This window comes from Sycon ciliatum, chromosome 13 (assembly GCF_964019385.1).
Source record: "Sycon ciliatum chromosome 13, ocSycCili1.1, whole genome shotgun sequence".
NCBI lineage: Eukaryota > Metazoa > Porifera > Calcarea > Leucosolenida > Sycettidae > Sycon > Sycon ciliatum.
The window spans coordinates 6,726,620-6,742,647 of NC_088655.1; the positions used below are offsets into that span (position 1 = coordinate 6,726,620).

Sequence of the window (16,028 nt, forward strand, 5' to 3'; positions counted from 1 at the left end):
TAGTAGAGCTACAACATAACCACTGGCCAGTGGGTATACTTTAGTAGAGCTACAACATAACCACTGGCCAGTGGGTATACTTTAGTAGAGCTACAACATAACCACTGGCCAGTGGGTATACTTTAGTAGAGCTACAACATAACCACTGGCCAGTGGGTATACTTTAGTAGAGCTACAACATAACCACTGGCCAGTGGGTATACTTTAGTAGAGCTACAACATAACCACTGGCCAGTGGGTATACTTTAGTAGAGCTACAACATAACCACTGGCCAGTGGGTATACTTTAGTAGAGCTACAACATAACCACTGGCCAGTGGGTATACTTTAGTAGAGGTACAACATAACCACTGGCCAGTGGGTATACTTTAGTAGAGGTACAACATAACCACTGGCCAGTGGGTATACTTTAGTAGAGCTACAACATAACCACTGGCCAGTGGGTATACTTTAGTAGAGCTACAACATAACCACTGGCCAGTGGGTATACTTTAGTAGAGCTACAAGATAACCACTGGCCAGTGGGTATACTTTAGTAGAGCTACAACATAACCACTGGCCAGTGGGTATACTTTAGTAGAGCTATAACATAACCACTGGCCAGTGGGTATACTTTAGTAGAGGTACAACATAACCACTGACCAGTGGGTATACTTTAGTAGAGCTACAACATAACCACTGGCCAGTGGGTATACTTTAGTAGAGCTATAACATAACCAGTGGCCAGTGGGTATACTTTAGTAGAGGTACAACATAACCACTGGCCAGTGGGTATACTTTAGTAGAGCTACAACATAACCACTGGCCAGTGGGTATACTTTAGTAGAGGTACAACATAACCACTGGCCAGTGGGTATACTTTAGTAGAGCTACAACATAACCACTGGCCAGTGGGTATACTTTAGTAGAGCTACAACATAACCACTGGCCAGTGGGTATACTTTAGTAGAGCTACAACATAACCACTGGCCAGTGGGTATACTTTAGTAGAGCTATAACATAACCACTGGCCAGTGGGTATACTTTAGTAGAGGTACAACATAACCACTGGCCAGTGGGTATACTTTAGTAGAGCTACAACATAACCACTGGCCAGTGGGTATACTTTAGTAGAGGTACAACATAACCACTGGCCAGTGGGTATACTTTAGTAGAGGTACAACATAACCACTGGCCAGTGGGTATACTTTAGTAGAGCTACAACATAACCACTGGCCAGTGGGTATACTTTAGTAGAGCTACAACATAACCACTGGCCAGTGGGTATACTTTAGTAGAGCTACAACATAACCACTGGCCAGTGGGTATACTTTAGTAGAGCTACAACATAACCACTGGCCAGTGGGTATACTTTAGTAGAGCTACAAGATAACCACTGGCCAGTGGGTATACTTTAGTAGAGCTACAACATAACCACTGGCCAGTGGGTATACTTTAGTAGAGCTACAACATAACCACTGGCCAGTGGGTATACTTTAGTAGAGGTACAACATAACCACTGGCCAGTGGGTATACTTTAGTAGAGCTACAACATAACCACTGGCCAGTGGGTATACTTTAGTAGAGGTACAACATAACCACTGGCCAGTGGGTATACTTTAGTAGAGGTACAACATAACCACTGGCCAGTGGGTATACTTTAGTAGAGCTACAACATAACCACTGGCCAGTGGGTATACTTTAGTAGAGCTATAACATAACCACTGGCCAGTGGGTATACTTTAGTAGAGGTACAACATAACCACTGACCAGTGGGTATACTTTAGTAGAGCTACAACATAACCACTGGCCAGTGGGTATACTTTAGTAGAGCTATAACATAACCACTGGCCAGTGGGTATACTTTAGTAGAGGTACAACATAACCACTGGCCAGTGGGTATACTTTAGTCGAGCTACAACATAACCACTGGCCAGTGGGTATACTTTAGTAGAGGTACAACAGAACCACTGGCCAGTGGGTATACTTTAGTAGAGCTACAACATAACCACTGGCCAGTGGGTATACTTTAGTAGAGCTACAACATAACCACTGACCAGTGGGTATACTTTAGTAGAGCTACAACATAACCACTGGCCAGTGGGTATACTTTAGTAGAGCTACAACATAACCACTGGCCAGTGGGTATACTTTAGTAGAGCTATAACATAACCACTGGCCAGTGGGTATACTTTAGTAGAGCTACAACATAACAACTGGCCAGTGGGTATACTTTAGTAGAGCTACAACATAACCACTGGCCAGTGGGTATACTTTAGTAGAGCTACAACATAACAACTGGCCAGTGGGTATACTTTAGTAGAGGTACAACATAACCACTGGCCAGTGAGTATACTTTAGTAGAGCTACAACATAACCACTGGCCAGTGTTTTTACTTTAGTAGAGCTACAACATAACCATTGGCCAGTGGGTATACTTTAGTAGAGCTACAACATAACCACTGGCCAGTGGGTATACTTTAGTAGAGGTACGACATAACCACTGGCCAGTGGGTATACTTTAGTGAAGGTGAACGATAAGGGAAAAGGTACTCTAGTTCCCCCAAGGGTATACAACCCCCAAGAGTGTGCTACTGTGCATTTGTTGTAACACGTTATGAGATGGCAGGACTTCACATCACTTGACGAGCTTGCACACAGTATGTTCACACCGTGCATGATAGATAGAGGGTTGAACCCAACCCTGTTTTGGGTTCAACTCTCCTCGGGTCACTTTGCACTGCTTGCCAGCGTAACCTTTGAACCACGTGTGATGTGAAGTTCTGGCGTAGCAGCACTGGATAAAGGCTGTGTGGTCAGTTGCACACTCTTGGGGTGATGTGCTCATTGTATCACTAATCTGAGGTTATGAGTTTAGTTCATAGGCACCACTGATGCAAGTATTATTGTGAATTTTGTGTCAAGTTCCACCCAGCATTTACTATGTCCCCGTCCTCTACGACACACACACTAAGATGATATATGCTGTGTTCTTGGAGAAGTCAATTGTACTTCGAGTACATGTGTATGGTACTATGCTGCAATAGAAAGGAAAAATCTGGAACTTGTATGCTTTGCAAGTGATTGTAAGAATGTGTATGTGTGTATGTGTGTGTTTGTTGCTATGGTGACCTAATAGGACTGCAAACCAGTATCACTTCTACATGTCTGCGCGCTCCGTGGACATAAAGCACTGTGTGAGCTGCTGATAAAAAATGGTGTCGATGTTAATGTCCAAGATAAGGTGAGCTTTGTAGGTGGAATGCACCAATCAAATGCGCTTTGCAACAAACTCTTGTGACATCAAGTATTTTTCAAGGACACCAAACCATTTGTCCTCATGCGCTGAATATTAATGTGCGCATGTGGACATAGTGCACGGCATCATGTATGCCAGGGCCGTAGCTGCCACATATTTGACTGGTCCGGAGGGACATTTTTACCTTAAAATGATATGACCGAATCAAGTTACTACAATGTACCAGTACATTTAGTGCACCTATACAGGTTTTTATTTTATTTTTTATTTTTACTATGTTCACATACCCAACTCATAAATAATACAGAAAGACAATGGTACTGAGACAAGGACAAACGTGACAACTACTGAGAAGGGGCTGCACCGAGATGCAGCAGTGATGGTGGGGCATTGATGGCTCTGCCGACCTTAGGTCTCGGCATCACGGCCAGAAACACAAACCAAAAACAAAAGATAGAGCTGTAAGGGTCAGCAAAAATAAAAATAAAGCAAGGGCAAACAACAGCTAGTACTAGTGTGCAGCGCATTCGTAGCAATGGGAGTCATTGACGGGGCACTTGAATGTAGGTGGGTTAACAGGCAGAATGTCCGTGGTCCATCGCCAATCCTGTCGGCGGAGGTATTCGTTTACGTTGCACTTAAACTTTTGAAGATTTTTGCTAATTGGGCGGAGTCTTGAAAAGCTGGCGGCAGGGAATTCCACAGCTGGATTGCACAATGTGGGAAGCTGGGGAGAATGGTGTCTGGTGCTTGACGCGGTAGGGGATTTCGTAGCTGGAAACTGTGCCCGGCGGCCATACGAAGATCGTTTCGAGTGCGAGTGGCGTCACGGGGCTCAAGCCTTGGTGGGAGGACTGCTAGCAATTGAGTCGAACCGGTGATGAAATGCAGTTTGTACGTGTATGTTAATGCATCAACGTATCGCCGTAGGCTGAGGCTCTGGAGCTCCGTCCCGGGACCATTGATGTGCAATGCACGGCGTTGGATGCTATCTAGGCGTGCAATGTGGGATGGAGCAGCTCCCATCCAGACGAGCGGGGCATACTCCCAAACGGGCCGTACAAACCCCTTGTACATTGTGAGGTGGCCTTCTCGGGAGAGATAGGGCGCAGCTCGCCGCAGGAGGCCCAGATGCTGTTTGCCACGTATAGACACTGCGCGGATGTGCTCCGCGAAGGACAGCTTCGGATCAAAATTCACCCCCAAGAGCTTTATTGTGGATAACTCTGGCACAGGGTTGCCTCCAAAGAGGAGAGAGGGCAAGGCTAGCTGCGCTCTTTGCAGCGTGCATCGTCAGTTGAAATGTTTTGGCGAAGTCACAGATTTGTGAGTGATCATGGCACAGTGCCGCATATTGAACACATTCGAAAATCTGCAGACTCACCCTCGTATACTAGTGGGTCCATTCAAAATCTCTATGTAATCATTGATATAACCTCTAGATGTATATAAATTCTCATAACTTCGAGAAAGATGATTGACACGGTCTTGTGTGGATTGAATAAACGTCTTCAGGCTGCGAAGTGCACTGAATGACCTCTCCGATGTGGCGTTCGTGGTTGGAAGAATAAGCAGTGGTTAAACAACCAGCAGGCAGGCTATGACTTACACAGCTGGTGTGAAGTGGGCAGCTAAGCTCCTTACAACTTACGGCCTGTTTGGGCGCGTTCCTGTCACTCGAGTTGAACCCCCTTTGAACCTTTGAGTTGAACCTTGGTGTAAAGAAAAGTTGTAGCCTGCAGGCACGATGACCAAGTGACTGGTGTACGGACCAGCACGTGATCGCTTACTCACCTGTTTTATTTTGGAATAAGGGCCAAACGCTGCATCGCAGCCTTCTTGGAACAATACCAGTCGACTCAGCAACCAAAAGACTACAACATATGGGCCAATCGTGTTCATCCGTGCTCATAACAACGAAATGGCGCTTTTAGTGACATTTTGCATAGAAATCCCCCTTTATGAAATAGTGGTTGCAACTTCGGGGATGATTTTTTGGTGAAAGGGTTTGCTCCCACACCGGAGTCAAGTGTCAAGTCAAGTCGTCGGAATAGTGCGAGCTCCAGTGTGGGAGCAAACCCTTTCCTAAATCCCCCTCTGACAGGGTCACCCAGTTTCGGTGGAAGAGCATGAGTTCGATTGGGGATAAAGGAGGAAGGGAGTGTCTCAAATTCCTCGGACCAAAATCATTCGACTCAGCATCCTGAAGACAGAAAATGGTATAATAGACCAATCCCGAAAAGATTGTCTGGGTTCGAAAAGGGGGCATGTCAACTGAGAGTGCACTGTACAATACAAATATGGCACTAATTGATCAGCATGCGGCACAGGACGTGTTTGATAGTTCGCGTGTGAATGCGAGGGTAAGTACACGGTTAGCCCCTGCACCCGTAAATATGCAAGCACCTCCAAGTGAACCCGCACGCCCAGCTTGGGCACTCGTGAACCCACGCAGTCAAACACAAGCGAACACATGCACGCACACGCCACTGGCGTACCAATGCTCTGACACGCAGACACCCGCACAACGTACCGCTCACTATGGCGTGCACAAACATACAATAGACACATTGGGTTGGGGGTTGCCAGGATTTCTTTTGGACAATTCAAGTATTCAAGAATATGCTCTTTGATAATAATTGATTGAGTAAAGATTCATGGAGGAAACTAGCATCGTCGGGGGCTAAACTAGCATACTGCCCACCGAGGTCGCCCGAAGAGCTAAACTAGCCTACTGCCCACCGAGGCAACGCAAATGGCCGCCGAGGGCAGCAAACCGCCCACCGAGGGCTAAACTAGCCTACTGCCCACCGAGGCCGCGCAAATGGCCGCCGAGGGCAGCAAACCGCCCACCGAGGGCTAAACTAGCATACTGCCCACAGAGGGCGCTCAAATGGCCGCCGCGGCCAGCAAACCGCCCGTTGAGGGCCAGTATCATCTTGCCCGCCGAGGGCAAACACAAACGGCTACCGAGGCCAGCAAATCACCCACCGAGGGCTCACATGACTGCCTGGCATCAGGCGTCACAACATACAGACACAATAGGAGGCCCGTTCGCCCCAAAAAAGATAGTAGTCCTAGAAACCATGGCATCCTGTTCCCCGCATTCCACAACGAGCTAGCTATGTGACCACGGCTGCAATTGCAGCGAATTACTCACAGTAATACCATGCCCGTGCAGGCATACACACACTAGTTTGAATTACGAGAGCCGCTCACTAACTTACAAGATAGGCATCCCGGCTGGCTGCCGCACGTAACATTCGCATGCAGAGCTTCTCCAGCGGCCGCCGGCTTTACTTGTGGCGGGATAACAGGGACGGGGAGAGCCCTAGCTGGCCACTGTCCTCTGACACCTGGACTCGCTTCGTGGCTGGCTCGTCCGCAAGGGGAGTGAGGAACAACGCAAGCTCCACATATTTCCCGCGCAGCACCTCGCTGTACGTACTGCGGGACACGTGGTCAGTCGCCCATTAGGCCTCGGTCACACTACGGCAAAAGTGCTGCGTCAGCGTCAGAATCATGAGCCTTTCCATGGCAACTGCCGCAGACGCGGGCAATTTGAGCATCAGACGCTGCTGCATCTGACGTGGGGAAATCGGCCGTGTTGCCGCTGATAGGAGTGACGCTTGGCGAAAAAACAGTGTCTTTTAAGGCAGTTGCTTGAGTTGAGCAGTCTTTCGACATTCGTCTCTTCAAGGTTTGTTTTGTTCCCTCTCTCTCTCATCGAGGCGTTTTCTGAGAAGAAAATGATGTTGAAAAAGGACAGTAGTATGAGTGGGTCATCGCTCAACTGGAGCCTGCTGACTTGTGAGTGTTGTGTTGTCGTCAAGAGCCCCAAAAAAGGTGAACCACTATGACGAAGTCAGGAGAAAAACAGCTGAGATGCGGACTTTTCTTGGCTTATCCATGACACTACAGCTGAAAAGGGCTTCAAATAATTCGGAAGGAAACAACAACAATTGTGCACATGTGGACCTTTCGTCTTCTTGTAATAATGAAAAATCAATGAAAATGTTGAACATTTTGTCTTATAATTATTTTGTATAATAAACAAAAGGACGGTTTCCGTGGGAATCCATGTCGTCATTGACTTTCCCTGGTGATTTTGTCACGTTGACAAATGCGTCAGGCCGCGGCAGTCACGAGCTGCAAAAACAAAACACTGTGTGACCCCGCGACTGCGTCAAGTGCTGCGGCTTGACGCTGCGTCCAGCTTCAAACTTGCTGTAGTGTGACCGAGGGCTTACAGGACCCGACATTGACAGCACTAGGGTTACACACATAATCATTGTATGCGAGACTGCTGGAGATATTCACACTAGGAGTAGGCACACGAGAGCTATGGATAGTCACACCACTAGGGGGAGACAGCCCGTCTACAACAGTCGACGCAGCCACAGGGGTAGGGGGCCTAGCACTAGTAGGCACACGTGTGGAACTACTACTACACACACCCGTACCTGTGGGAAGCGACTCCTCCACCTGCACCCGAGGATCGGCAGTGTTGGCAGGGGTAACCAGGTGGGACGGACGGCGTGTCGACCCCGCCTGACCTGAGGCTGCAAGGGTGACGGCTCCAACAGCCGCCTGGACCGATGTGGCGATCAAGGCCTGGAGGGTTGCAATTTGGCAAGGAAAAAACCCGGGCGCCGGAGCCAGCATTGCCGGGGAGCAGGGGGTGCTGCAGCAGCAGGAGGAGCTCGCTGCGGGGCGCGACACGTCGGGTACTCATCTCAGCAACTAACGGAGAAAAGAGAAAACCTCGGAAGGAAGAAAAAACTTTGACTGCAAACGCAAAGAAATCTCCTTCGCACAAAGACAGCTCAGCAAAACACGTCTCCAAATTATTAGACGCCGCCTCAACTGTCCATAAAATTTTGCCATGCCACACGCTGCACACGCGGCTTAATCACGAGGTGGTCACGTGACACTCACTCGCAGCACTCCACCACCAGCATGCGCGTACATGGGCTAACTAGGCTTCTTTCTCATTAGTTGCATGCAAGAGAGACGATGCGACAGAAAGCAAAGCCCTTTGTAGTTTTCTCTCTCGCACTGGTAGTGGTCTGCTGTTGGAGTTGAAATGCTAAGACATAATCCTTGTTTCGCTCTTCTGTGTAGTGTGAAGAGGTCAACGAACATGTAGAGCTCACTTTGATGCAGTAGGCAAGGCTGTGAGCGCTGTGGCTCAAAGCGATAGGCCCTAAATCTCCCGAGATATTTCGAGTGCTATTATTTGTTGCGAGCGCTTCGTCTTCGATGAGTCCTGCCTCTTTCCTGGCAGGTGTCCTCCTATAGGACCAACAACGAAGTGACGGTACTCATCTGCAGCCGATCAATGTTATATTGCACAAGAAGATTTCGTTTTCACCAAGCCAGTGCCCCGCCAAAGACCATCACCGTGTCACACCGTCAGAATGAGTTCATGATGAGAAACATCATTCGCTCGAGCGTGATGAAGAACTATTTCGAAAGACAACATAATCTTTACCACAGGGACGACAACTATGCGCATGCCCTGCAAAGGAAGAATGTCACCAGCGACATCAACGAAGACGACGGCAGTATTTCGGAAACCGGGAATCAGCGGAGGTCGTCAAGCTCCTCCTCCGGTACATGTACAGTATAGGGGACATGCCGACACGAGCGTGTGGAAACACAGCATACACTGTAGTAATGTTGCGAGAGTTTGCTGAAGGAGTCCTAGTCGGGAAATCCGTCAGCTCCAAAAGCTACCTGTAGGTGGGCGATGAGACTCCAGCTTCAGACTACAACAGTCAGGTTTAGTAAATACCGGTAGTTGAACTTTGTGAAGCAGCGATCGAGAAGTTAGTTGAAATCGTACCTGTTGCAGTATGTCGGCGCTATGTAGCTTGTACTTGATCCGCATCAGCAATATTGTCGCTTATCTTTTAGCTTTGTTATTATGTCGCCAATGCTCACTTGGCAGCCCATTTTATCCCAATTTTGGTTAGTTGGTTGGTTTAAGAGTACCTGAAAGGTCTAGCTAGATTTCGAGAGCGACAGGTTGGTGATTCTGATTGATACTGCACCGCATCAAAATAGATTATCTTGTCACACTGCGCAGGCAACAGCAGCGCGACGTACCAGAAAATAATCGGCTACTCGGAATCAGTTCCCGGGATTTTACAAAACGGCCGAGATCACTCACATCAGGGATCACTCGCCAAGCTGAGATCGCAGTTCCCTCACCTCCAGCTCAACTCTCGGAGTATCCAGCGAATCGTGGAGATTTGCAAGTACTGTATGAGTCATCGTCGTTCAAAATAAATCTTGCAAAGAACGGCGACTGATTTAAACCACGCAGGCAGTCCACGCGAAGTCCTATAGAGAAGGCGATCGTCACGGTCGACTTCCCTTTAGAAACTAGCCAGGCAGCGGAGAGGAAGAGAGATGAGCTTGCGAAAGCGAGAGTATCGATCCTGAACAAAAATTATTTATTTGGTCACCAGCGCCGAGAGCAGCGACGAGGAGGACCAAAAAAAAGTATGAACCCTTCCTTGGACAATAAATTCCTCATGGCCAGTTGTCATTCTGTACCTTACCTTCCTTCATACCAAATTTTATCGTCTCAAGTGCACTCGTTGTTTGTCCAAAGTCTAAGTTCAAATTGTCGAAAGATAGGCGACAATATCGCCTAAGGTACCGAGAGTTCCTTGACTAGCTGCTGGCAGGACTCCATCAAATCCTTTAGCTTCAGCTCGGCGAGCAAAAGCCTCTCTCTCCTCCGCCATGACCTGACACACACAAACTGAATACAAAACAATGCACTTCCCACGAGCTGGCTTGCACACGTGCTCCCTTTAAAGAACCCAGACAATCTTTTCGGGATTGGTCTATTAGGTAGAAATGATTCAAGTAACGTGTAATGTTTGATGTGGCCAAGCTTGGCCGGTAGTGTTTTTATTTTATTTATTTATATATTTATTTTTCACTGAATACCACATAACCATCAGATGCTGAAAAGCGGGGTGGTGGCATGTTGGATGGAAGTCGGGGCGGGGCAAAAGTAACTCCTGCGACCAAAGGTCTCGGATTCATCGTTACTCATGTGTGCCGATACGTAGGAGAAAAGAACATGTGCATCCAAGAGTGAAGCACATTTGCAAACGATAATGGGGAGAATTTGAGATTGAGATAATTTTGACATAACACAATAGTAAAAAGCAGTGCACCGTGGGTTAGGAAGATGGAGAGAACTGATAGTCGTATAAGGTATGATGACTGGGAGATACAAGCTAGATTTAAGGCTGAGCAAAGGGGATCAGACAGGGGTAGAAGGGAGCTGGAGTTCTAGGTGAAATGCACCGCTGTTTATGTTTATTACTTTGTCAATCTTTTTCTCTCTCTTCTTTCTTCATTAGCACATGCATTCGTGATTTCTCTTGCTTTCGTTTTTAAAATTCACACTTGTGTTGATCACTCCTGTTGGTATTGGTGTTGTTTTACGTTAGTTTTCTATCATGTGTAAAATGGGGGTTTGTCAACTGACAACCGCTATATCCATTTGCTATTCACTCAGCGCATGAGCTGTATGAAATTATTCTATTAGTGATTGATAAATATGGTGGTAAAGACACACCTGGCAATATGGCGGTAAACACACGCCTGCCCACACACGCTCTCTAGGATGCAAAGTTCTGGCACAGAGCTCTCCTTCTCACCACCACCACCATCAGTTCGCGCCTGGCGCCTAGTCGATACATGGTTTGCGGTATCCGACATAGAAAGCTGGTACATCAAGTAGCGCATGGCACATAGAAGATGACACAGCAACAGCATAGCTCGATTGCGACGTACTTTTCGTCCCCGCTGGACTCATCAGGCAATCTTCTTCTTGGATGTCTTCATATTGGGCTTGAATAGGGAGAATAAAGTTGAAGACACCACTGCAGCTGTACTTATGGCTTTACCACCATATCTATCAACCATAAGTACAGCTTCAGTGGTTTCTTCAACTTCATTCATTAGTGATGCCGAACAAATTATTGACGTTTCTGGCCAGTCACTCATCGTCAGAAAATGGTTCTGATGATGGGTGACGGGCCCGAAACGTCAATACGTTTTTCAACATCATGTATAATTATAATAATTTTCATCCAGCGCATACGCCGAGGGAATAGCAACTGAATAGAGCGGTAGTCAGTTGACTAACCCCCTTTTACTGACAATGCAGTTGCGTGATGTCCACCACTTTCTGAATTCCTATAACATAAGGAAATAATTGAAGGTGTATCCAATTTCGAAAGAAATGGTGTCAGCACGGGAGCAATCCACACAGTTCAGTAAAGTCAATTTAGCAACCTAACGTTTTCGTTCCCTTCTCATTATGGCTAAGTACAAGGAATAATGGAAACATGTTTCTTTTTTTTGAATTGTTTGCAGGCAACCTGCCTACATTCAAGAGAGCACTGCATTTCACACAAATCCATTGGTATCGTTACAACGTTTCGGTCTTTATGACCATCATCAGGAATGAAGTGGACATGGAAAGAACAGCAGTATAAAGAAGGAGGCAAGCAAGCAAAGCGCAGTACATAGTGACAGCGCGCGTAGAGAAGTGCAAAGCACGTCATGGCGGGTGTGCATTACTACATATACATGACAACACAAGCACAAACGGCGAGGAAAGTAGATACTGCGCTACAGCAGTGATAACAGCCCAGTTCCAGTCTCACACCACCAGTGAGGTGTCTAGAGCCCCGCGCCACTCGCAGTAAGGTGGTGTTATAGCAGATCCCAGCCACTGTTGTTGTTAATTTCCGGGGATCGCTCCCTGATATTGATGGCCTCCCGGATCCTCCTCCTGGGGCGGTCACGCTCAGAACCGAGAACCCGGATACCTGAGAAAGCCGTTGCTCCCAATGGCAATGGGTCAGATGCATGCTTGGCCGCGAAATGCTCACCCAGCGCGGTGCCGCTCACTGTGTTGCGTGCGTCGTCGTTGTGTTCTTTTGTCCTGGTAGCGAGGCTGCGGTACGTCTCTCCGACATATTTATCACCACATTTGCACTCGAGGTGGTATACAACATTTCGCTCCGTGCATGCCCCTGAAACGGACATGCAGGCGACACAAGCAGCTTTGGGCCGCCCCCGTTTACGGGGCCTGGACGGGTCTACATACCTGCGGCATGGAGCAATTGCTTCCTCTGAGTTCCTGCGTGCCGTCCGCCTATCCTCCGATGCCGACACCCTAAAAAGAAGTGAAGAAAAAGTAACCAACATCCTAAAATTCAACAACTTCCCAGAGTCATTTATAGTTTCGGCACGTGAACGAGCTATGCGCCCCCGACGTGTCAGAGTGCAGAATGAATACCGTGTCACCCTCAACCTACCGTTTCACACCGAGTATATCCACAACAAAATTCATAAATTACTCCGGAAGTACAAGATAAATGCCCAGCTGATTTACAGGAACCGCCGTCAAAGTTCTATGATTTGCACGTCTGCCCTCCGCAAACCACCATGCCGCAGGTATGTAGACCCGTCCAGGCCCTGCAAACGGGGGCGGCCCAAAGCTGCTTGTGTCGCCTGCATGTCCGGTTCAGGGGCATGCACGGAGCGAAATGTTGTATACCACCTCGAGTGCAAATGTGGTGATAAATATGTCGGAGAGACGTACCGCAGCCTCGCTACCAGGACAAAAGAACACAACGACGACGCACGCAACACAGTGAGCGGCACCGCGCTGGGTGAGCATTTCGCAGCCAAGCATGCATCTTACCCATTGCCATTGGGAGCAACTGCTTTCTCAGGTATCCGGGTTCTCGGTTCTGAGCGTGACCGCCCCAGGAGGAGGATCCGGGAGGCCATCAATATCAGGGAGCGATCCCCGGAAATTAACAACAACAGTGGCTGGGATCTGCTATAACACCACCTTACTGCGAGTGGCGCGGGGCTCTAGACACCTCACTGGTGGTGTGAGACTGGAACTGGGCTGTTATCACTGCTGTAGCGCAGTATCTACTTTCCTCGCCGTTTGTGCTTGTGTTGTCATGTATATGTAGTAATGCACACCCGCCATGACGTGCTTTGCACTTCTCTACGCGCGCTGTCACTATGTACCGCGCTTTGCTTGCTTGCCTCCTTCTTTATACTGCTGTTCTTTCCATGTCCACTTCATTCCTGATGATGGTCATAAAGACCGAAACGTTGTAACGATACCAATGGATTTGTGTGAAATGCAGTGCTCTCTTGAGTGTAGGCAGGTTGCCTGCAAACAATTCAAGTATAATGAAGCTGCGTGAAGCGTCCTTCAAAATTTTGAAACGGTTCTCCCCCTCAAGGTCTCAGACGCCCTGGTTGTTCTTGAAGTGGGTATGGAAACTAGAGCGGAGTCTTTGTCAGGTGCATTTTCTGCTTCAATGTCGGCAGAAACATTTAGTCCCATATTTTATTCAGCGCAGCGTGCCCCAGCCGATAGGTTCCCGTCCTTCCAGAGCTACCCGTCGCGATGCCTATGTTCGCAACCTTCTGAGGGATGCCATCGAGGACAAATTTCGGTGGAAGTCCCACTGCTATGGACTATTCACGGCGCGGAGGGCCGACCTGCGCTCGTACTCCAAGCAAGACTATATTTGGCTACGTGCCTTGGGCAATGCTGTGTGTCATGCGGAACGACTTGCCTCCCGACGACGGCTCACCCTTAAGCTAGAGCGTCTATGCCAGCAGCAGTCGTTCGTGGGCTTCCCCCATTGCCAGCTGCCTGCAGGTGGTCACCGCAACAATGTCACGACGCAAGACCGCTCTGGATGTGCTCTTGAAGTAGACAACTGTGTGTCGAGTGAGGCGCTGGACCTCCTTAGACTCGGGCCGGGCTTTGTTCCGTCGGCTGGCAAAGCCAACCAGAGAGTTATGCAAGACGTCGAGGTGGGCGTCGAAAGAATGGCGTACTCTCTTCGCTGATGGAGGCAGTCCTCGGAACAGCAGCCATCTATGGCTGACGGAGGTCCCGCCAAATTTGAACCCAAGATCTGGCACCTGAAGGCACATGGTTTCCAGCAGGGCCCTAAACTATCCAAGGACGAAGAGTACAGCCTGGCGAGCTTCAAGCGCGAAGCAATGGCCCTGTACAAAAACTCGCGAGTGCCGCAGCCGAACCTGTCTCACTCTGATCGTGAGCAGCTCATGAAGGTCGGCAAGGACGAGTCGGTCATCATAAAAAAATCTGATAAAAGCAACAAATTTGTAGCAATGAAAATGACCACTTACCTGGAGAAGGCAGAATCCCTGTTGTCGGACGAGTCCCGGTTTGAGAAAGTTGAGCTTACTATCGACCAGTGGGAGGAGGAGACCCGAAAGATACTCCGCCGAGTTTGCGAGGGATCCTTGGAAAAGGATTTATACACAGCCGTGATGCCGGGTGACAACAGCTTCCCTGAAATGTACGGTCTTCCAAAAGACCACAAGTCCAATAATTCTCTCAGACCAGTCGTTGCGGCCTGCGGCAGCCCAGTTACAAACATCTCCATAGTCCTCGAACGCATCCTCAATCAATGTCTCCAGTTCGTGCCAGCACACCTGGAGAACACTGTTGAAGCACTCCAGTGTATGAGGAGCGCGTTTCCCAACCTCAAGGCCCCGCCTGGCACCATCATTGTGACTATAGATGTGGTGGCCCTTTACCCTAGCATCCCGATTAACGATGGCATTGCAGCAGTCATGAGAGTCCTCCGACAACACAAGGGCAGCATCGATCTGTTCGGTTTCCGAATTGGGCAGGTCAAGGAGCTCCTCGCACATGTGCTGAGCTCCAACTACTTCCGGTTTGGAGCGTAGGTGTACCACCAGAAGGATGGTGTGGCTATGGGCAATAACCTAGCGCCCCCCTTTGCCATCCTGTACATGCATGACCTAGAGAGTTCGCTCTTGCGTAGTGCACCTGCCAGCCCAGTTCTGTACAAGCGCTACATCGATGATGTTTTCATTGTGTGGAGCCTCGGTCCGGAACTTCTGCAGAGTTTCCTAGATCACTTCAATAATGCCGATCCTAATATTAAATTCACTCACCAATCCACGGAGTTGACTGGCTCAATCAATTTCATGGACACGACCGTCCATGTCTCACCAGATGGATCTATATCCTATGAACTATACCGCAAGCCATGTCACAGCGGACTGGTATCAGACTACAACTCGTCAGTTCCCAACCAGCAAAAGAAAGCAATTGCTTCCTCTGAGTTCCTGCGTGCCGTCCGCCTATCCTCCGATGCCGACACCCTAAAAAGAAGTGAAGAAAAAGTAACCAACATCCTAAAATTCAACAACTTCCCAGAGTCATTTATAGTTTCGGCACGTGAACGAGCTATGCGCCCCCGACGTGTCAGAGTGCAGAATGAATACCGTGTCACCCTCAACCTACCGTTTCACACCGAGTATATCCACAACAAAATTCATAAATTACTCCGGAAGTACAAGATAAATGCCCAGCTGATTTACAGGAACCGCCGTCTAAGTTCTATGATTTGCACGTCTGCCCTCCGCAAACCACCATGCCGCAGGTATGTAGACCCGTCCAGGCCCCGTAAACGGGGCGGCCCAAAGCTGCTTGTGTCGCCTGCATGTCCGGTCCAGGGGCATGCACGGAGCGAAATGTTGTATACCACCTCGAGTGCAAATGTGGTGATAAATATGTCGGAGAGACGTACCGCAGCCTCGCTACCAGGACAAAAGAACACAACGACGACGCACGCAACACAGTGAGCGGCACCGCGCTGGGTGAGCATTTCGCGGCCAAGCATGCATCTGACCCATTGCCATTGGGAGC

General features: G+C 48.6%; 1 protein-coding gene across 1 annotated transcript in view; it reads left to right on the forward strand.

The window, feature by feature from the left end:
• LOC135829113 (serine/threonine-protein phosphatase 6 regulatory ankyrin repeat subunit A-like) overlaps positions 1-16,028 on the forward strand; it is a 209,565-nt gene that overhangs the window by 69,215 nt on the left and 124,322 nt on the right. The window contains exon 5 of the mRNA XM_065341520.1: positions 3,119-3,223. Coding sequence (XP_065197592.1) covers positions 3,119-3,223 — 105 coding nt within the window. The remainder of the gene's footprint in view (positions 1-3,118; positions 3,224-16,028) is intronic.